At 44.6% G+C, this 20,067-nt stretch overlaps 1 protein-coding gene across 1 annotated transcript in view; it reads right to left on the bottom strand.

The window, feature by feature from the left end:
* Positions 1-10,925: 10,925 nt before the first annotated feature.
* Positions 10,926-20,067, bottom strand: part of LOC135933759 (PE-PGRS family protein PE_PGRS16-like) — a 42,930-nt gene continuing 33,788 nt past the window's right edge. Inside the window, exons 5-6 of the mRNA XM_065471917.1 lie at positions 11,623-11,860; positions 10,926-11,076 (exon numbers count right to left, since the gene is read on the bottom strand). Of these exons, the coding sequence (XP_065327989.1) occupies positions 10,926-11,076; positions 11,623-11,860 (389 nt within the window). The remainder of the gene's footprint in view (positions 11,077-11,622; positions 11,861-20,067) is intronic.

The raw sequence follows: 20,067 nt of genomic DNA, 5'->3' as shown, positions 1-20,067 counted from the left end.
GAGATGAAGCATCGCTGAATATGTTTCCAAACCAACTTCATTCTAAGCCAAATACTTAGATTTTTCCTGTAAAACAAGGGGGGGGGGGGGGGGTTAATAAAAAAAGTTTGGGAACCACTGGTTTACAGGAACATAAATGAATATAATTCAATAAAACAAAGGAGTCCAATGTTGACTTCATTTTAAAAGGTCACTTGTCAAAAGTCCAAGTACAGCTTAGAGCAGTATCTTTTACACACCTTCTGTCCAACACAGACACACACACACACACACTGACACAGAAAGACATTTATAATTTTTGGTAAAGCCTGTTTTCTCTGTGAAACCCAGTCATTACCTGTCAACAGTCATTTTAAGGCCGTAAAAGGCAAAAATGCGCCGACGCAAAGTGCGCCTGAAGCGTCCCGCTCCCTTTATCCAACATCACATTGCACTGACTACGCTTTTCCCCTCGGTTCGATTGGTCGGGTCATGGGTGAACCAATCGGGGGCTAAATCGACTGTTGGCTTCCTGTCAGGTATGCTGCACGCTCCTCTGGGATTCAGGGTGTTTATCCGATCATGGATTACACACTGATAAGTTGAGTAACAGCGAGTATGTGTGTGGGGGCTCAACTGTTTAGATTCGAGTGCAGTCACTTCCTGAGATTGTATCACTCGCCGAGCTGGGGAAATCCAACAAGAAGGACAGACCTGTGGCCTCAAACCTGCGACCAAAGAACACAAAGGCCCTGTTTGAGTCCCAGCTGGAGGCCTCCCGGTGAATGCCACCGATGTGAAACAGCAGAGTCATCCTTCACTGCGTAACGTGTGACAGAAAGTTTGGTAAAACCCAAACATGTCTCTGATGCATTACTAGATCAGCTGCCAAAGTAAACCGAGAGCTGAGCGAGCGCGACTCCAGCGGACTGAATCACAAGCACAAGTCGTACTGACTACAATAACGCACCATGAGTCAGAATTCAAATTAAACAGCATCCAGAGGATGGTCGGTGTATTCCAACCCACCTCTGGCGCTGGTGCCCTACCCTCAATTTTAATGCATATAGACACTGAGGGTTTTCGGGAGGAGCCGTGTTGCTCTCTGGCAGGATGCACCATGCCCTCCTGTGTTTTAAATGCACTTTAGAACAGCACACAGCAACACTACATACGAGCGGGCGGAGGGAGGTTTGGGGTCTTCACTCACCCCGGTTCTGTTAGCCGTCAGGGCTGGGGGGCTGGGAGGAGGTGCTGGACGTCAGATTGGGGTCTGTGATGCGGGGCCTCCCTACTACTGCAGATAAGGAGGCGGTCCACTTGCCTCCACCCCAGAGAGAAGGGTTACACCTCCTGGGTCTAGGTGCAGCTTGCCCCTCTGGGGGCGGGGGTACCTGGACCTGGGATATAGAGTATGTTTGGGGAGTGTGATTGTCTGTGCAGTGTCTATTTGTGTCTGTCTACACGTTGGGTAAGTGCCGAGTATTTGGTTGTGTATATGGGGGTGGGAATGCATGTTTGAGTCTGCGTGCGCCTGTTCGTCTGTGTCTATATGTCAGGTTGGGTCTTAGACTCGACCTCTCTGGGAACATTTCAGGCCCTCCAAGGTACGGAGGCCTGTCTCCCCTCACCACACTCCCTGCCGGTGGCTGATGCCCTCAGACGTTGGTGTGCTGGTGGTTCTTGGTGTCTGGGGCTGGGCGCTCATGTATGTACCGGCTCACTCCTGGTGGCCGATTGGCGGGGCCTGGCGCCTGTGGCCCGGCTGGGCCCCTTCCGGGGGGTGGGGTGTCCTCAGGCCTCTGGCCTCTGGGCCTGAAGCTCGGTCCTCTCTGGCGCAGCTGGCTGCCGGCAGAGCCCGCGGGCACGCCACTGCAACCCCCTCTGGCCTCTGCTCTGTGGCTGCTGGGTGACCTCTCGTTTGGGGCTCTACTCAGCTCTTCCCAGGAGGGTGGCACGGTTCCCCCCCTTTGGTGGTCCTCCTTGGGTCCTTGTACTCTGGGGCCTCTGGATGTCTGGGGCCTGGATCTCCTCCATACCTGCTTCATGCCCTGGGGGACGGGGCTATGGCTCCCCACACTCCCTAGCAGATCGTTACATGGAGAAACCTTCGGAATACAAGCATGCTTATCCACACAGGTGTACACACGGGTGTTCACAGACACAAACTACACCTTTCTTGGCTGCTACCTCAAAGCACATTGTGCGCTGTCTATCTTGCGTGCTGCACAATAACATTTAATATTTAGTATCTACTGTTATCTACTGCTAGCTAGTTTATTGTGATGGTGCTGTATTTATTATGTTGCTGTTTTTTGTTTGTTTGTTTTCTCTTCTGTTTTTTTTTCTCCATACAGGTGATCCAGGTGTTTTGTTTGTTTTCTCTTTCTTTCGTCTCCCCTTTCTCACCATCTCTTCTCCCCTCTATTTTTCTTTCTCTCCCTCTCTTTCTTTCATTCTTTCTCCCTGTCCTATCCCCCAGTCATGTCTGTCCCGACTGTAACAACCGAAAATAAAATAAATACATAATTATAATAAAGGTCAATCAAATGGACCAATATGGCAAGGCCATGATGATCCACTTGGTAAAGTAAATCCGCTTGGCATCTCTCTTGGCCTTAAGACAACAATTCTGATGGCTAAAGATCCAAACGGGACAGGGGAAAAAAAAAAAAAAAAGAATTCAAATTAAACAATTATTCTCATGTTTGCCTGTAAATAATTACAAACGCCACCGGGTTTGTTGTTTTGAAGGGAATTTTTTTCAAAAGAGCAAGAAAATGAAGGTACAAATTCAAATGTACTGATGTCACGCAAAAGTAAAAAAGTCGCTCAGATATCAGATAAACTGTCCGTCATCAAAGCAACAAATAAATCTCAGCAGCCTTTTAAAGTTACAAATACTGAGAACTGTACCGATGTGGTCGTTATTAAAGAACTGTGGAAACGTTTGATTTAATCAAAGTGTTTTAAGATGAAAGTGTTCATGAACATTTCTGTGAGCAAGAAAAAGAAAGAAAGAAAAAGTTTGTGTCCCCTTGGGATTTAACGTGATTTCTGCACTGATTAAGCAGGAACCAGGTGGTTGGCAGCACGTAGACCGCGAATGTTTTCTTTTTCGCTCTGAGGAGGAAACAACCTGAATGAAAAAGCCGTGGGAGGGAAATTCAGGACATGGCGAGGTAAAGCGTACGAGATGACGTGAAAAGTGATGAAAAAAACTTCCTTTAACACTTCTGACAAGCATTTAAATGACACAGTATGTGATGTAAAACTTACAGAGACAGCAGGAAATGATCCAGAGTACCATCTGACAAACGGAGAGGCCGGACACTGTTGAGGGCAGAAACCAGGACCATGCAAGTTCAGCATATCTCTGCATTACCTGGATTCACTCACCCTAATGTCAGCGAGCAGGATATGATGTCACACAAAGCTTGTTAATGATTCTTTAAGTTAACTCAGGGTTTCTCCTGGGGAGCATCTGACCAATCAGAGTGGTGGATACTGATGCTGATACAATCAGCAGAGTGAATGATTTTATGAAGGAAGATAAAAGTGTTATGGTGATTGCTGTTGAGTGTGAGTGCTTTAAATGATTTGGTCAGTGAGACTGGAAGAGAGCTTCATACTGTTTATCCTGTTTGAAGGCAGGAAGGAAAGCTGGTAAACCCACAGACTCTGAGTTAAGACGGATCATCAGGATAATGTGATGGGTTTAGTTTTTATTGTTTCAGCTGCAGCCTTCGGTGGAGTGTAACAACCTGACAGGAAAGAATAAATTCAAACGCAGGCTCAGTCCAATTCAATTCAATTCAGTTTTATTTATACAGCCCCAAATCACAACAGCAGTTGCCTCAAGGCGCTTTATACTGTAAGGTCGATATTACATACAGAGCAAAACCCAACAATCATATGACCCCCTATGAGCAAGCACTTTGGCGACAGTGGGAAGGAAAAACTCCCTTTTAACAGGAAGAAACCTCCAGCAGAACCAGGCTCAGGGAGGGGCGGGGCCATCTGCTGTGATTGGTTGGGGGGAGAGAAGGAAGACAGGATAAAGACATGCTGTGGAAGAGAGACAAATACAAATATGTGCTCTGCGTTACGACCACATAAAAATGCTCATAGAACGATAAAATTGTTCTGAAATTGTTTTTGCCACATCCTGAAAAAATAAAATAAAATCAAGGAATAAAGCTTCATCTTTGAATCTAAAATGATTACTAATCATCCTCAGGGAAACACCAAGATGAAGACGCTATTATCCATACACGGGGCTCTTAGAGAATCCTCCAGGAATGGTGACACCTATTTTCTGGAAAGTTCTGGAGAATCAGTCAGTTTCTCCACCCTGCTCTGGAGCAGATTAGCATAAGGTATAGGGACAATGTTCTCGATAAGAAGTGAACCACCTTTGTACAGAACACCCAGGGTAAGGACGGGGTGACCTGCTGAGGAAAGCCTGCTGCATAGTGCAGATCTCTGGAGGAAACAACAAAACAAAACTGCATTTTGTCAACTGAAATATTTTCTAGATAATAACAGTATCCTGGAGGTTTGTCAATCAGGTTTTAAACCCTTCATAGAACAGAATCTGCATTGTGAAGGGTCTTTGATGACACCCTCCTTACATGTGATTCTGGTAACCACGTTATTCTGGTGTTGCTCGACTTGACCGCTGCTTTTGATACCGTAGACCACAATATTCTAATATCTCGATTTAATGATCTAGTGGGCATGGGTGGCCCTGCACTTGATTGGTCTAGGTCTTATTTGGCAAATAGAACTTTCTCTGTCAGCCTTCTCAGTTCTGAATCATCTGCTGCTTCTCTGTCATGCGGCGTCCCACAGGGCTCAATTTTAGGGCCGCTGCCCTTTTTGCTGTATTTATTACCTCTGGGTTCCATCCTTACAAGGCACAGGAAGAAACCGCTGGGATAGGAAATCCAAACAGGGAGCTGGTTTCAGAGAGGAGCTGAAAAACTGAAGAATCAAGGCACACTCGGACGCCGCCACAAAAGCTTGCGGGGATCCAAAAATGCTGAAAGGTCTCGGTGATGCAATGATCTGGTGGTGACTGAGAGCCGGACGAAGCAAGCTTGAAGACGCGATGAGCAGCAGCTGAGCAATAAGCTCATTTTAGACAACTGAGTAACAGACAGGAAGACAAAGGAGCCTGGACAAGCCCCCTCTAAGGGAAGATAAACCAGCACAGCGAGAAAACACACACACACACACACACACACACACACACACACACACACACACACACACACACACACACACACACACACACACACACACACACACACACACAACCCCGTTCAGCTATCTTAGTGAGGACCTTCATTGACGTAATGCTTTCCCTAGTCCTAACCCTAACCATTAAAAATTAATGCCTAACCCTGACCCTTACCATAAACCTAACCCAACCTAATTGTAACCCTGACACTAAAACAAACATTTTGAGCCTCAAAAATGCCTTTAAATGCCTTCAAATTTGTGAGGACCGGGTTGTGTGTCCTCACAAGTGACTGTTGGTTCTCACAAGTATAGTAGAATGCAGATTTCGGTCCTCACAAAGACAGCTTGACAGGAACACACACACACACACACACACACACACACACACACACACACACACACACACACACACACAGAAGCAAAAAGAAGGAGGTAAGCAAAGGAGGACTCGGGGACCAGGGCAGGTTTTTTTTTTTTGCCCGTCCTGTTCAACACTGTAGCAATCAGAATTATTGTCTGAAGGCCAAGAAAAATGCCCAACAGATTTACTGCCCAAGTGGACCTTTTGCTATAATGGCCCACTTGATTCTCATAGATTTTCTTTTTTTTAAATTTCAGGTTATTACAATCAGGACTGAGGGCGGGAAAAAGAAAGAAGAATTTCAATTCAACGTTATCTATATAGCACCTTTATATTGTAAGGTCGACCCTACAATAATACACACAGAGAAAAACCCAACAATCATATGACCCCCTATGAACAAGCACTTTGGCGACAGTGGGAAGGAAAAACTCCCTTTTAACAGGAAGAAACCTCCGGCTGAACCAGGCTCAGGGAGGGGCGGGGCCATCTGCTGTGATTGGTTGGGGTGAGAGAGGGACGACAGGATAAAGACATGCTGTGGAAGAGAGACAGAGATTAATAGAAGGAAACAGGAGAGTTAACAGAGGAGAGGACAGAGAGAGAAATCTGCTTCAACACCTGCTGAAAAAAACAAGCAACAAGAAAAGAACACTGCAGAGAAACCACAGCAACAACAACATACGCATAACAGTAAATCATAAATATTAAATGTTACTGAGCAGGTAGCATCAACCCAGACACTGTGTTTCTGTGCGTACACCTGTCACCCACAGATGTGACATCTGAACGGTCTGTGGCTGACGCCCCCGTCCTTAACCTCGAGTAGACAAACCGTGAAAAGCTGAACTCATTTCCGCATTTCATTCTCAAGTTCACACAGACTTGTGCGTACAGAGTCTCAGCCAGGAGGCTTTGTTTTATGTGCACATGTGTTCTAAAACACACACACAGAAACGGGACCCTGCACTTCATTAAGCTCTTTAAAAAACACCCATGACACTGGGAATATCGAAAACCCAAACGTTCCACATGAGTGCTTTGTTCTCAGACGTGAGGACAGCAGAGAAATCTGCCGGGGGAAAATAAATAGAGAGAGTCGTTTGATCAGAGCCGACGAGTTTTTTCTTCCATCTGCGTGTCGACCTGCAGACCGGCACGTGCGGCGACATAAGCTGGAAACATGAACATAAACAACTAAAGAAGAAGAGGAGGTGTGCGTGTTTCCAGCACATGTAGGCCTGTCAGCAGCAGTCGCAGCGTGAAAGGAAAACTGGCTCAGAGCGTGTGGCGAGAGTGCATTACACACCTGCGAGAGAACAAGGTGACGAGGGAGGAGCAGCTGCACCAGCAGCATCGCTCACCTCTGCAGGGCGAACGGTTTAAACGCAACAACCGTGCAGCCACAACCTCTCCACGCACACCCTCATTTCCCTCCTGCCTTTTGTTGTGCTTGGCCGCCCTGTATACTTCTCTCTGTGGTCAGTTATTTATAACGCCTGTAATACTTCACAGATGTCACAGATTTGCGACTGAGTGTGTTTGCTCGTGTGATTGTTTAAAGGAAACTGCAGGCCTTCTGGCTCAGTTTGAATTTTCTGCAGCCTGCTCAGAAAAGCTTTAATCACAGCTCCGATCATCACACAAGAAGATGGTTCAGCTTTTGCTTCTTGCTTTCAGCCTTCCACTAACATCCTCTGATGATTCACTGATAGAAAGCAAATCTCCATCAACAGCTTGCTTCCCAGATTACATTTCTACAACTAACGAGGCGATAGGAAACAATTAGTTCAACTTATTTTTATAATATAGTTCATGAGACTGAATTACAAAACCTGAAAGTCTGAAAGTTCTTCCTATCGAGCTCCTTTTTTCCTTTCAGGATTATCATATCAGTTTCAGTCTACGGGTGCCTCTCGTCCTGTAAGTTTATCCTGTAGGATTAAAAAAGTTCAGAATGCACCACTCTAAAAATGATCTATTTAAATATATTATAAGAAATATTAAAAAGTTTTTATTGTAAATGATCTCTCATACCCACCTGCAGCATCTTTGTGTCCCACTGTGAGGCCACAATCTGATGATGTTTGAAGTCAGCGTGCACATCAAACAAAATAAAATGTTCAGGTCAAGTCAAGATGGGGCAACATTAATCTCTGTGAGCCAAAGATCAGGACTGCTGTAATCTCACAAGCAGTCGGGGCTGCTTCTTACCACGCTTCCAGAAACGGGTCAATCAGAAGAAACTGGGAATAGAGAGTGGGGGGTGCTTGGTTGGTTTCCCTGCTCCTGTCATTTACAGGGGATCTTCCTAATATGGTTATCTCAGGTGCCGAAGCACCGACCATCTTCATCTGAAACCATCTGTTTATTCAGTTCAATTCAGTTTTTTTTTCCTTATAGCGCCAAATCACAACAAAGGTCAGCTAAAGGTGCTTTACACTGTCAGGTGAAGACCCTGCAGACCTCCGGGGAAAAGCCCAACAACCAGTTAACCTATGAGCAGCACTTGGCAATGGTAGGAAAGAAAAACTCCCTTTTAACAGGAAGAAACAAGAGAGGTTTCTTCCTGTTAAGAGACCAAAAGGAAAGCTGTTAGTGAGGGACAGCCAATCAGAAAACAGTTGGTTTAAACCTCTTAAACCAGTTACAGTCACAGGTTTAAGAGGAAGTTTTATATTTGGTTTTATGGGCGCTTTTTTGTGGACTTGTATGTTTCATGTTTTCATTTCCCCAAAAGGCTTTGGTATTCAGATCAGGTTGTTTCCAGTCATGCTCAGCATGATAAACAAACCCAAGAAATAAACATAGTTTTCTGTCATTATGTTTAATCACTCTGTTTCCTGAGTGGATGCGCTCCTCTGTAGGAATGCTGGGTAATTCCAGGTTTTATATCAGAGATTTTAATGACACGGCGTGATTGACAGGTTAGAAAACAACAAGCTGAGGTTTTTATTTATGTAAGGCAGAGTTCAAGGAGAGTTGAGCGCTCCCGGCCGGTCCCTCGGATTTGCGTAATTTGCACAATTACGTGAAAAGTCCGATGTGTTTTTTCCCCTTCCTGCTCGCGGCGCCTTACACCTGTAAGTGAAATCACCATCTGATCTCAGCGATATCAGCATCCGAACTGGGACTCAAACTAGCAACCTTCAGGTCACTCCTGAAGACCGCATAGGCAGCGAATTAACCGAGATAAAGCTTTAAAAGGGTGAAACTTGCTGCTATGTAGAAAGGTGTTGGTTAAGTGAGAAGCAGCTCATTGACAGACAACAGGAAGTGATAGAAAACGCCTCAGGGCTCATGTCAGAGCGCCAACAGACACACTGAACCCATTCTGATCAACTGTTGTGGAAAAAACCCCAGAGTTTCCCAACTCAGAGTGAACCAACTAGGATATCAGGACCAGACTCTGGGGATGCGAACGGTTAAGAGCTTTTGAGGATGAAGAGGATGAATCAGAGTTTGTTTCTGTGCATTCAGTGCTGGTTTGTGTTTGGGGATCTGATAACATGAAAAATGACGCCAGTCTGGTGTAAACGCTGAGTTTAGCGTAAAATGTGTAAAACAATAACACAGCTGGAAGAAAGCCATCTGTGATGCAAATGTTTTAATGTGAACATTTCTCAAGCCTGCAGAGAACAGCTGACCTCAGCCTGAGTGTTGTAATCGCAGCTCCTCTGTTTATGCAAGTAACACAAACTGGTTAGTCAGCAGCTCCCTCCCCTCTCACCTGGCTGGCGTCGTGCCTGACGTGCTGCGGTTATCACTCCGTGCCAGCGTTATACCAGCAGCGCATCATCCACGAGTCGCAACTGAATCAACAACTGCTACTTTCACTATTCGAGTAAACCTCAGCTCGAACGGTGGCCCTCGAAGTCCTTTATAAGTCACTTGGTGAGCACATTTAACCAGAAAGAATGCAGGAGCTCAAAATGAAAGTGAAAGCATTTTATCTGCACATATATCTTATCTTAATTAGTCACAAGAGAGAGCTATAAATGTTATCAAAACTCTCAGGCCCCCGCTTCACATTCCTCACTGAGACACACAAACCAGCACACGTGTCAGAAGCTCCTCGTTTCACTCAGTTTATGTTTTGGTAAGTCAGGCAGTACATATATATCACTTTTCTATTGCTTTCTATTGTGTTTTATTACAGTCACACACATTCATAGAGCGCTTTCATTTCTGTGCCTAAATGTAACCCAGGGTTCAGTGTCTCATCCAAGGAGAAAGGAATCAAACCACCTGTTCTACCTCCTGGCCTCAGGTGCCAAGGTGCACAAGGTGTTCAGAAAGACTGACTGTACATAAGAGATGGAAGTAGCAATAGCAACGTCATCCAATGTTTTTCTCGACCGCACATTTTTGAACCTTTGGAGCCAGAAGTGACAATATTTGGACGAGAGCTAATGGTGGCTAGCCTGGAGATCGAGCTGCATCCACAGACTGTGTGGGAGCATCCGACACGGACGCCTGTGAATCAGCAACATCCAAATAAAACCCAGGAATTTCCCTCAAAACTGGCTCTCAGCCTTATCAGACAGTCACAGCAGCCAAATTATTGGTCAGATAATGCAGTGGTCCCCAACCCCCGGGCCACGGACCGGTACCAGGCTGCGAGAGTTGAGACTCGGGTGTGAAATTTATGGTTTTCAGGGTTTTATTGTTAACTCAGTTTCCCTGGGTCTCTCCCGTGTTGTAGTTGTGTGTCTTATTTTGAAATAAATATTTACCCGTTACCATAGTGACCTGAGAGCATTAAGGGGCAGAGAGGAGGATGTTACTCTCAGTGTTGTTGGTGCATTTCAGGAGGATGCTGCTAATAAAGTTACACAATTACACAGTGAATTTGGTTTATTATTATACTTACAAAATACCACAGTTTTTGTCTTGGTTGTATCATTTTATTTTGTTGTATTTAGTGACACCTTCAAGACCGGTCTGTGAAAATATTGTCTGACATTAAACCGGTCTGTGACGCAAAAAAGGTTGGAGACCGCTGAGATAATGTACTCAAAAATACTCCAAAAGGCTCCAACAGCACAAACACGTCCAGAGGTCCAGTTCCGGGACTCCAGTTCGCTGAGGTGAAGCGTAGCGGACAGCTAGCAGCTACAGCTACCTGTCAGTCAAAGAGGCCACGCCCCTAACAATGCAAACTTTGAGTAATACAATTTAAATGGGTGAGTTATAAAATCATTTATGGGGGGGGGGTGTCAAAGCTGTTTTGTAGCCGGCTGTGAGGCAGCCTCTGGTGGACGTTAGAGGTACAGCGGTGCAGTTTTGGCACTTCACTGGTGGTTGCCGCTTGATTTATTTTAGTTTCTGATCATCGTTACTCCGATGTAACACAACAGTCTGATCCCAGAGGGAAATCTGAGGAGACAGAAGCATTCACCTCCCTGCTGTCCCTCTGCTTAAGTCCGGGGAAGTTGTCCTCTGGGCTCAGCGCTCGGAGAAAATCATCGACAGTGATGGCGTTGTCACTTTGGATCACAGCATGACAATAAAGACACTGACTAACACGGAGGAATGTGCGCTCAGAGCTGCACGGTCACCCCAGCAGGAGGTGAGCAGACGGAGGTCAAACACATGCCAGAGTGGATGAACTCCTCACTGCAGCTCCACAACAACCCGATATTTCTGCACATGCTTCTTTCAGATCAAAATACAAACCTGCTTCTTAGATTTTCACAAATCACATTTTTGAATAAACATAAGTGAGCAGCCTGGTCTGCCACACGTAAACAGCTAACAGTGGGACACAAACATGCCTGGTGCACACCACACATCCAGATAAACAGATGAGGAGTGGATTGTTCTCCAGGGGAGGCTGGAACCAAGCGAGGGGGAACCAGCTGAGTGTTTCCATTTCAAACTCACCTGAACATCAACTGCACGTGCAGCAATTCCAGCGTATAGTACGGGTACATGCAGAAGGAAAAAAGGGACGAGGGTTTTGCAGAGTACGCACCAGCTTTCAGTTACCGTGTCAGATTCTTTATATTAAGATGGAATTAAGCATTTTAAACTCTTTGAGCTCCTTCGGGCACAGACTTGAAAGCTGCAGGCCTACAGCGATCCCTGAGCGTTTGATACGCAGGACTGTGACTGCAGCGGAGCTCAGGTGGAGGCCGGTAGTGCCGCATAGCAGAGAGGAGCTGAGGCGTGATGAGACATGCAGCACCAGAACACTCTGCACGCTTTTCTGGGTCACAGCCAGCCTCAGAGACACAGAAGCAGCAGCGCTGACGTGCCGACGCACAGCAGCTGCCGAACGCAAAGTTTATAAGTCATGATACGCAAAGCGTGTTCTGTTTTTACCCTCGTGAGGACAGAAATCTTAAAGCCGGGACGAGTTATAGCAGCATGAATCCAGGGTTAGCAATACTGCTGCAGGTATCAGCCAAGGATCTAAAATGAGGCCAATCAGACAGAAGCTGTGCAAATACTCCCTGAGATACAGCAGCAGTGTGGCAGCTACAGATCGGCTGCCCTCTAAGTCAACAGGACGTGACCTTTCACCAACAGGAAAAAGGATATAAGCCGAAAGGAAAAGGTTTTTTCATAGAAACATTAAGAGTCTTCGTAAAGGCACTGACTAGACGAAAGGAGACAGAGAACAACAGGAAAGCAGACAGAGGGGGTAAAGAAATACAGAAATACTGTATTTATCTTTGTTTTGTCAGCTCATTATGCTCCCCTCATTTCCCTCCACTCTCTGCGCCTTTGTTTACCGACCTCTGATTGGTCAGTCGGCCTTGATTAGACGCACAGAGGAAATATATATGTGCCTCCGGTCTTCCTCTTCATCCCTGTACGTATTTTTAGGCCGGCTCTTCCTGCCTGAGTGAAAGACACAAACAAACATTTTCAGAGCGGGCTCAGAGGTGGGAGCTGTTGTATAACCCGACCACACAGTAAAGCAAGCTTTAACTATTTTAATACAGGATTTACATATTTGTTAATAATCAGACTTCAGCATTTCTTTCTTTCCTGCAGTGTTAAAGTTCCTGCATTAGGTTGTTTTTATAAAGCCAAAATTTCCTGCATGTGTTTCACATTAAAAGCCATACATAACTTCAGTAGACAGCAACAGTTTCTCATTTCTTATTGAGGCTTTTATTTTGAAATATTTGTAAGAATAAATTGTATGTGAAGAAATACACGTGATTATCTGTGGATATCACAGTAAACTGGTTAGTAATTTGTGGGTTATATCAGGACAGACAGGTGTCAGAGGCCACGCCCCCCATGTAAACATCTTTATTTCTGTTGACGTTTAACATGAGAGTCTATGGAGACTGACTCACTGTCAGAGCCTCGAATGGACAACAGAGGAACTGCACGTTTGGCTCGACAGTCACATGTGCAGAGCTGCAGGAGTTTATCAAACAACCATACCTGGCGTCAGTCAGTATGACTCCCAGCATCATCTACCTCTGTCTCTGACCTCTGCAGACGGGTTCGTTCTGACAGCTTTCAGGGGCAGTTACAGGTGACAGAAGCACCAGGTGTCGTTTTTTTGTGTGAGGTTCAGCTTTTCATGAGCACAGCAACAACTTGAGTTAACTGTGACCTCTGACCTCACTGCAGGGACAGACAGCGTGTGGCAGAGGATCACAGAGATTCCTCATGCTTGTTACAGTACTGTTCTCAGCAACGGTTTATGATGGACAGGTGAAGCAGGTGGGACACAACGCGTCACTCTTCCTCTAAAGGAGGGTCGGGGAACTCCAGGCCTCAAGGGCCGGTGTCCCTGCAGGTTTTAGATCTCACCCTGGGTCAGCACACCTGAATCACATGACTAGTTCATTACCAGGCCTCTGGAGAACTTCAAGACATGTTGAGGAGGTCATTTAGCCATTTCAATCAGCTGTGTTGGATCAAGGACACATCTAAAACCATCCAGGAAATCACAAAAGAACCCAGGACGACACCTGCACCAAACCACTGAAGGACACAAAGGCATGTCTCATATTTGCCAGAAAACATCTGGACGATCGCCAGAATTCCCAGAAGTTACTTCTTCAAACTTTTGGGAAAAGTATGACGAGACAAAAGCCGAAGCTTCATCTGGCATCAAACTAACACAGCATTTCATAAAAAGGAGATCACAGCAACAGTCAGACCTCGTGGTGTTAGGGTGATGATCACACATCGTGAGGGAAGAAGAAACACCCAGTGCATCATGGGAATCCCCCAGCATCTGAGGCCTGCTGGGAGAATTCCGCTCTCTATGTGTGAGCGCCAGTTTGTGAAACTGAAGCAGACAACAATTCGAAACACACGAGCAAGTTTATATCATGAAAGGATCTCACGATGTTCATCGTAGGCTTCGATTTACCTACACGTACGTTAGATCCAGGTTGTGTGTGTGGCGTGCTTCAGAGTCAGAACTGAGTGGAAATGTAAGATTGCCACCAAGATTCCCAAGCTAAAGTGTGTGTGTGTGTGTGTGTGTGTGTGTGTGTGTGTGTGTAGACATAACAGGAAGAACACATGGTAAAGTCATCAGCAGTCCATAAATCTGCGAGGTGACCATCTACATGAAACAGATCTGAGTCACAACATCCTCCGTTATCTCTGCCCTCATCTGCTCCCAACTTATCACTGCGAGCTTTTTGCCATGTCAGCCGGGACTTTCTCTTCCTATTGTCCTCCCTGCACCGACCTGGATGTTAACAGATATCAATTTAACAAAACCTGGAGAAAATGAGTAGATTTCTTCTGTCCACTAAAAAAACCGACATTTAGACATTTCTATTTTTTAGGCAGAGCATATGAAGTTGAAAGGTGAATCTTTTCACAGTGTCACTGCTTGATTATTGTTGTACAGATGTTTCTGCAGCTAAAAATGGAAATAAAGTCCAAATTAAAATGGCTTTGGACTCATTCATAATGACTTTTTATTCTCTGTGTTTAAATGAGCTGAAAACTGTTCACAGGTGGACACATGCACCATAATTGACTCTTTAAGATGAGTTTTTTGATAAAACACTTCAAGATAACAAATGAATGGAAATGGAGGTCACACGCAACCATGAAGACGTCTGCTGCATTACATACACATATATAAATAACCTGCTAACAGCAGTGGAGTAAGTGGAGTAAGAGCCCTCACACTCCTCACTGATTATTCCGTTCTCACCTTTATCCCAAAAAACAGAATAACTAGCTGACCTTCCAACCTGATGATTAGCTAACGTAACAAACAGCAGGGCAGCAGAGGGGTTTGAACGTTAGTGGCTGCTACTTACATTTTACTTACATTTGTACTCTGGCCAAGTTTTCAACAACAAGCCTCACTCAGCACACGCCATTTTATTTCTACGCCTTTCGGCAGTTTTCCCTAATATTCATACACATCTGCACTCAAATGCATCACACTTTAGTATCTTCTACATGCAGGGCTGCAGACTGATGATAGGAGGATGACCTGCGCTACCTTCGGAGCCACAGCTCCCCAAATACAGTCCTGATCAAATGGAAAAATGGCAAGAAAACATATTTTGCATGGTTGGATATAAACACATCCTGCGACAAATGTTCCCCCTCACCTCATGGAAACGCTTGCATCAAGCATGCCGCACCAAATTTTTAAAGTGATCAACAATAAGAGTGGAGCTGATAATTACTGAGTTCATGTTTGGAACTTTGATTTCTGTTTTGGGGCTTTACGGGTTTTTGGAGGTGTGGTCCTAAACTTCTGATGAGCTGTAAACAGCCTGTTTCAGTTTAAGCGTTGTTTTGTCTCACTCCCATTTCTGCATGTTGAATGTTGAAGCTCTACCTGGAACCTTTTTCAGATCCAACTATGCAAAATATGATTTTTTGCCATTTTTCAAGCGGTGATGGTAATAAGTAAAGTAACATTTATATAGCGTCTTTCAAGATAAAAATCACAAAGTGCTTCACAGAAGCTAAAACATGAAGACAAAATCAAGCAAAAGCAAGTTTAAAAAGATGGTTTTTAGCTGTTTTTTAAAAGCAACCACTGAGTCCACAGTCTGGGGGCCACAGTTACAAAAGCTCTGTCTCCTTTTGTTTTCAACCTCGTGTGCTGGACAACCAGCAAGCCCTGATCACATGACCTCAGGGACCTGCTGGGAATGTATGGATGTAAAAGTTCACATATGTTGGTGCTTTTCCATGCAGAGCCCTGAATGTCAAAATCAAAACCTTAAAGTGGATTCTGAATTTAATAGGGAGCCAGTGCAGCTGAATCAGCACTTGGAGGACTTGGTCAGAAGCTTTGCAGCAGCTCTCTCTGTTAGCCTGTTAAAATAAGGAGCACACACATTGATGATAGGGTGCCACAGCATGAGAGAGCCATGGATAAAGGAGTCCTTGTGCATCAAATACATGATTTCATTAAACTGCACAGTAATAAATCAACACTGGATTCACTGAAAGCGATTCAGTGGTTCATTCTGAAGTGAAACAGCTGTTTCGTGACATGGAAGTGAGCTCGGAGATCTGTTAGGTCTTGTTTTTAATAAAACGGCACTTCTCTGGATGAATTTTGTGCTCTGAGCTGTCAGATCTGTTCAGCCCTAACCTCAAAGATCCCGAACAGTCCCCAGCAGCATCTGTTGGAGGGCTCTGCTCTTCTATCGGCTGCCTCTCCTCGATCTGAGCTGCTTTGACGTTTCAGATCGGCCCATTTTCTGTATTTTACATTTGCGAACTGACCTGGGTTCATCTGTGCGCTGTTTGGTCGCCCACTGTTAGACTGACTCCACGATAGTGAGATTATGGTTCTAGTTATGTCCCACTGTTTCCTGCTTCTTATGTAATCCCAGACTCTGTGACATCACGTCACATTGGGGCACTGCATGTTTCTGGACGTGGCTCAGCTCCTTTTTGAAATTAGTTTTGGAGCACATTGAAGATTTCTGTGGGTTTAGGCCTCTCATTCTGTTCTTTATGAGTCTGGCTGGGTGACTGTCTTTGTTATGCTCCCATCGGATGAATTTGGGACAAACATCCAAAGTGAACACAAATGTTCCATGCCTTCAGCCTTTTGTGAATCACAAACCTTCTCGCACAGGGGAAAACCAGGATTCCATAAACCCCCCATTTACAGGACATGGTTTTAGGTCACATCCGAGTAAAACTAAGGTATGTGAGAGATGAAATAACTGACTGAAAGCAAAGAGATTTTCCTTGTGCACTTCTCTCTCCTGTATCTTTGTCATAAACTTGCTGTCGGGCTAATTTTGTCCAGGATTTTTCTGATTTTCCACAGCTGTGTTTCAGCTTTCTCCTCGCTCTCTAACCAGCAGCAAAGCAACTGATTGCAAACATTAATGTGCCGTAAACTCGAACTGAAAATCAGAGGTGGTCCTTAAAGGTTTCCATGGTGATGTGTAGATTACTACATCAATACTTAGGTAATAATCTAGTTGCACCACATTTCCATCTCTGCATTGGTTAACCACAATTAGCGTGTTCTCAATTACTCACACCCCCAGAGCAGATGTTAGCTGATATACTCTTCACAGTCTTGCCAAAGAAACAGATTTAGATTGTTTGAAGAGTGTTACAGTAAGCGGAGGAGGGGAGCGCACTATAAAAATCACAACTTTCTGGGCAGTTAAAAAATGGTTACGCCTTTGAGCAGCTAAACGTGTGAACTTTACAGACACCTGGTGATACTGATCATTCAATCCTTCATGCACTTTCTGCAGCTGGTTGCTCTCAAGCTCAGCGTCTGAAAAATGAAGCTGTGCAGCCTGGACTCCTTTTTAATGCGCAGCAGGGAGCGAATAAGAATAAGAGCGTATCAGGGTCTCCTCAGTAGCCACAGAGAGCGAACGATTATTGTTCACACATGGAGGAAAATGCCTCACGGCTCCTAAAACTGTGCAAACACACGACAGGTGTGCTGCTCGCCCCAAATGACGCCAGCCTCAGGCATCCTGCCCCATAAACAACAGCCCCCCATCACAGAGAAAGCAGAGACGAATTCAATGAAGTCTGTTTAGCAAAAAACAGCGACGAGAAAGTTTGTTGTGTTCACAAAGTGTCAGTTTTGTCGAGACGGTGAGTCGCACGTATGTTATCCAGACGATCGCTGGATTTTTTTGCCTTTTTAAACTGACGCCTTCGTTTTTACAGTGCATCTGTGTTTGGCTCTCAAACTGAAAGGTCTTCAACTCTGTAAAATCGCCTCTGCCTTCCTTTCATTCCTCCTGTCAGATGTTCTGCTGCTGTTTCAAAATAAATGGACACACAAACAGGATGTAAGGGTCGGCGGTCGCTGAATTAAAGAGGGGGTGAGGATATGTAATAATTCTTTTCAGTAACACTCACAGTCAAAGTGAGAGACCTTGAAGAGATAAACAGTGGAGACAACACCATGGAGAGGAAAGTGCAGACATCCTAAAACGATCAGGACATGTAGTGGTTTTGTAGATAAGCGTTTCTTCCATCAGCCTCAAGCATTTTCCCAGAGTTTTTAAAAAAATTTCATTTTTTTAGGAGCAGCGGACAGACTGGTAAACACTACACCAGCTTTTAACCTTGTAGCAACAATTTAATCCAATTAAAAAGCCAACTCAGATATTTCAATAAATGCCCCGTTATTAAAAACATATCAACTTCTCAAAAGTTAACAGAACAGCGGTGAGTACAGCATCAAGTAAACTAAACTTCTGGGATACTGATCAGGTCCGTGGAGTAGCAGAGGGGCTGGTAATCAGGCTCAGCTGCTTTGGTGTTCATGAAATTAACAACAGGTGCACTATAGGGGCAACAATGGGGCAACTCCAAAAATAGGAATGGGTCCCCTCCTCATCAAACTACAGAGTACCACTTTGAATTTGCAATTCAAATTACAGCAAAACAGACTCACCAACAGCATTTTTTCACTTTGGTTTTTGGGTGATTAATGATTTGCATTTCCATCAAATGACGTGTCATCCTTTCATTCTAACACATGACCAGCCCATATCAGTATAGATATCCTGCAGGATTCTTTTTCCCATTGAGATTTGATGTGTTTCCAAAGTGTTCCTTTATATTTTTAAACACTGTGTATATATTTATTCCTTTTAAAAAATAATGAGAGAGCAAATGAAACCAACCAAGAAGAAAACCAGTGGAACAAAAAACAAAAGGTCCAACAGTAAACCATTAAAAAGCCTTCGTGTTTTACACATCCCAGTAAAACTCAAAAAGGGTCCACAAACCTTCAGTTTACACAAATATATTCCTACTATGCAAAGTTTGACATCACTTTGTCAAGTCTAACAGATGGTTTTAGACTAAATGATACTGGTGAGTGAAGCTCGTTAATTGTTTTTGTCCTTCTGGATAGAAACCGAGGAGAAACAGCTTTGGTTGAGTGGAACTACTTTTGACACAGTTTTCTCAAATCGCTCTCGGAGGTTTCCAGAATATCTGAATCCTTCTGTCAAACACAGCAAAGCAGCATTCCTTTGGCCCGGCCTGAGTATATTTATATGCACATGTGAGAACACTATGTGCCAGTATTATGTGTATGAGGAGCTACAAATAAAATACAGAGGATCCTAATCCTCTGTTCCAAGGAGGTTGACTTTAGCCCTCTTAGCCTCCCACTCTGCAGCATGTACACCTGCTCACGATCACCTCATCACTTCTCATTTTATCAACTGGCTCCACGTTCAGTCTTCACCAGATTGTCATCGAACCCAGTAATCTGTAATCTGGCTCCTCAATGACAGTCTTATTTCTTTGTGTGGTCCCTAATATGACTTCCTTGTGTTATTTCTCCTTCCTGAAATAAACCCAGATTCACTTGAACTGCTCTACTTTCCCCAAAGAAACCCATCTAAATACTCTGTCCAGATCCACCTGCCTGCTCCTTTTCCAGCGGAGTGGATTCATGCCCAAGACCTGAACAGCGCCTTTCACCTGCAGTTTGTTCTCCCTCAGGTCCAACTACTCAACAGTAAGCGACTGAGTATATTTACTCTCACTGATACTGTGGACTGGGCACAGCACCCATCTCCTGTTGTTCCCAGAGACACCACACTCTTCCCAGTGCCCAGCTAAGTAAAAACTCCCTGTGCAAAAATAAACTCTGTGAAAAACAGTGCGCTATTGTATCCCAGGTCCAGAGTCTGTTCTCTGACAACACCTTTCATGGTCATGATACCTGCCAACTTTGGTTTCTGCAGGACTCCAAATCTGCTGTCAGAGATCGGACACCCAAACATTTTCCATTATTCTTTGTTAACCTGAGCTCCAATCCTGAGAGTTCATATTCACAGAGGCACAGCACCAGATACTGAAGGTTGTGGTGTGGGGGTCGACACTGAAATATCGATTCCTCCAACACCAGATGTCTATGTTCCAGAACAGATTCTCATTAAAATATTGATATTTTAGCAGTTTGGGGGAAACAGGTTTCCATAATTTACAGGAATACAGTGGAAAGTAACTAAGTAATAATTGGGACTGTCTACAGGATCTGCAGGTATTACTTC

This window comes from Pelmatolapia mariae, linkage group LG14 (genome assembly GCF_036321145.2).
Source record: "Pelmatolapia mariae isolate MD_Pm_ZW linkage group LG14, Pm_UMD_F_2, whole genome shotgun sequence".
Classification (NCBI taxonomy): Eukaryota; Metazoa; Chordata; class Actinopteri; order Cichliformes; family Cichlidae; genus Pelmatolapia; species Pelmatolapia mariae.
Note: the sequence above shows the minus strand (reverse complement) of the source record. Positions and strands in the feature narration are given on the sequence as shown.